General features: G+C 62.1%; 1 protein-coding gene across 1 annotated transcript; it reads right to left on the reverse strand.

Moving 5' to 3' along the window:
- Positions 1–476: 476 nt before the first annotated feature.
- LOC130131709 (A disintegrin and metalloproteinase with thrombospondin motifs 5-like) lies at positions 477–1762 on the reverse strand (the record flags this gene model as incomplete). Its single annotated transcript, XM_056301493.1, has 1 exon — positions 477–1762. A coding segment is annotated over exon 1 (969 nt), but the record flags the coding sequence as incomplete, so codon positions are not given.
- Between the last annotated feature and the right edge of the window lie 945 nt (positions 1763–2707).

Consider the following 2707-nt stretch of genomic DNA (forward strand, 5'->3'; position numbering starts at 1 on the left):
ACATGTGGTGTCAGGGGACAGGGAGGGGGAGGCTGGAGGCAGACGAGACAAACAGCGGCGCAGGAAAATGGGGAGTGCAGCTTTCGTACCTGTCTCACAACGGCAGCGAGGAGCGGCGACGTGACGCGCCGGAGGTGCACAAGCATGGGAAAGCCGCTCATAGTAAAGCCGGCGCGTCATGCGCCGCATATACAAACAAACCGTGACGTCACCGCGCCGCCGTGGCACCGCGCCGGGCTGTTCTATCGTCTATCGGCGGTTTAACGAGAGGGTACTGTCGCGCACGCGCAGTAATGGTAGCGCGTTTGGACACGGCTGGGCAAATTGGCGAGCGCCACCCGGCGCGGGTGAGGTCCGGTTTGTGCGGCGCGAAGTGAGCCGGGCGGGAGGAGGAGATGGAGGAGATGGAGGAGATGGAGGAGAAAGAAAGAAAACATTGTGTTGATTTTGTTTTTCGTTTGTTTGTTTACCTGCCTGGTGAAGAGGATGGCGGCGTCGTGGTGGTGCTGGTGGTCGTCGTCCAGCGGGTTCTGCTGGTTCTGCCACTTGCAGAAGCTCTTGAGCGTGGCGGCCGCGTTGCTGGACACCTCCAGGCCTCTGTCCTTCTCCGTCACCGTGGTCACCTTCACCACCGACAGCCGGACGGGGTTCTCGATGCTGGCGTGGCCGTAAAGCTTGGACGCGATGGAGGCCAGCGTGAGCAGGTAGTGGTGCAGGTCCTTGCCGTATTTCTTGGTCATGGACTCGTCGGCCACCAGGAGCAGCTCCACGTATCGGGCGCGCGACACGGACCTCCTCCGCCGCTTGGCGTCGGCGAGGGGCGACGCCGCGATGGCGCCATCGCGTCCGCCGCGATGGCGCCGCCGCCGCCGCCGTCGCCCCTCGCGCGTCCCGCAGCTGTCGCGCAGCGGCGCGGCCTCGAAGCTGAAGCTGTCCCGCGTGAACCGGTGGAGTGCGCCGCCGGCGTGCTCGCGCCCCCTCGCCATAACGACCGGCGTGATGGTGTAGCGCGCGTGCCCGACGGCGAAGAGCCCGCGCAGCTCCCCGCCGCAGAGGCTGAAGACCGCCAGAGACTCCGGGTCCCCGTCCACCGTGCCGCGGTGGACGCACTCCCGGGGAAAGGGCGCCGCCATCACGGGCAGCACGTACTGGGGGCTGAAGTGGCGCGAGGGCACGGCCTCGTCCCGCTCCAGGTCCAGCTGGAAGCGCTTCCCGTCCAGGTAGAGCAGGTAGCCGACTTTCCCCCCGCCGTGGTAGATCCGGTCCACGGCCCGCACCAGCCCCTCCGCCCGCACAGGTGGGAGCGCCGACGCGTTCGCAGGTGGAGGAGGAGGAGGGTGGTAAGCGGAGAGCAGCGCGGCGCCCCGGTCCGACTTGACGGCGCACAGCAGGAGAAGGCGAAACCACAGCATGCCGCCATGCAAAGTGCCAGACCCGCCGACCATTGTTCATTCCAGCACGGACCCGGCGCAGAGGAGCATCTACAGGACTACCGACGCGATCCCGGAGCAGCGGCGCGGGCCGGAGAAACTTCCCAAATATCTGCCGCTGCAAAGCGCATCCTCCCTGTATCCAGATTTACCCACGAAAGGAGGCGGACACGCCACCGAGAACACCAAGCAGACACACGCGGAACATCGGCGCGAGTGGACCTCGGCAAAGGGAGCCTAGGGGGGGAGCAGCGCGCGTGCAGGCTGGAGCTGTGTGAGCCGAACTTGGAGAACAAAACACAAAGTTTCCTCTTAATAGGACCGGGGAGGAAAAGTCCTGCCCCTTTGCGCTCAATCACCACTCCACCTCCCTCCTCTCTCTCCCCCTCCTCTCTCTCTCTCTCTCTCTCTCTCTCTCTCTCTCTCTCTCTCTCCTCTCTCTCTCTCTCTCTCTCTCTCTCTCTCTCTCTCTCTCTCTCTCTCTCTCTCTCTCTCTCTCTCTCTCTCTCTCTCCTCGCTCTCTCGCTCTCTCAATCTGTCTTGTGTCTGCCCAAATCTGAGTAAAGTCAAGTGCTGCCTGCAGGCTGCTTCCTCGTCTATCGTCCCACTCCGCCGCGCCGCGAACACGAGAAACCCCCCCAACAATGCGGGTCCCTGTTAACTTACTTTAGAAAGAACAAAACAAACAAAAACAAAACAAACAAAACGGGGGAGTCCCTGTTGGCATTATCTGTGTGCGCGCGCGCGCGCGCGCGTGGATCAGTTTGCCCAAGAAGCACCAAAATCTCCCTAAAAAACCCAAACATAAGAGACCTCCTGCAGGACTGCCGGCTTTTTTGGGCTACCTCCCCCGCTCCGCGTCTAGTCTAGACCAGGGCTCTTGTTGTTGTTTTAACTCCTACTTCTCTCTAACACTTCACTCAACCGACGACTTGCTCTCGTACAGACCGGCGGGACTGATCACAACGCACGACATCGTTGAATCCCCTGCCCCCCTCCTCCCCCCTCCCCCTCACTCCGGTTCGATCCAACCGGACCGGCGCTGTTCACCTCGGAGCGAGGGGACGCCGCCGGTTCTCCCTGCGCCGCTTTGCCACTTTGTCTCGCTGAATAATTGAAAGGAGCGGTCGGGCAGCATCCCGCTGCAGGACTCCGTGCAGCTGAGGGGGGACTAGATAATTTATGGCCGCTCCAGAATAAGAACTGTGGGAGTTCACCATTCCTGAGCGAGACGTTTAATGGTAGCCTCCGTGTGTGTGTGTATGTGTGTGTGTGTG

Source organism: Lampris incognitus, chromosome 21, assembly GCF_029633865.1.
Source record: "Lampris incognitus isolate fLamInc1 chromosome 21, fLamInc1.hap2, whole genome shotgun sequence".
Taxonomy (NCBI): domain Eukaryota; kingdom Metazoa; phylum Chordata; class Actinopteri; order Lampriformes; family Lampridae; genus Lampris; species Lampris incognitus.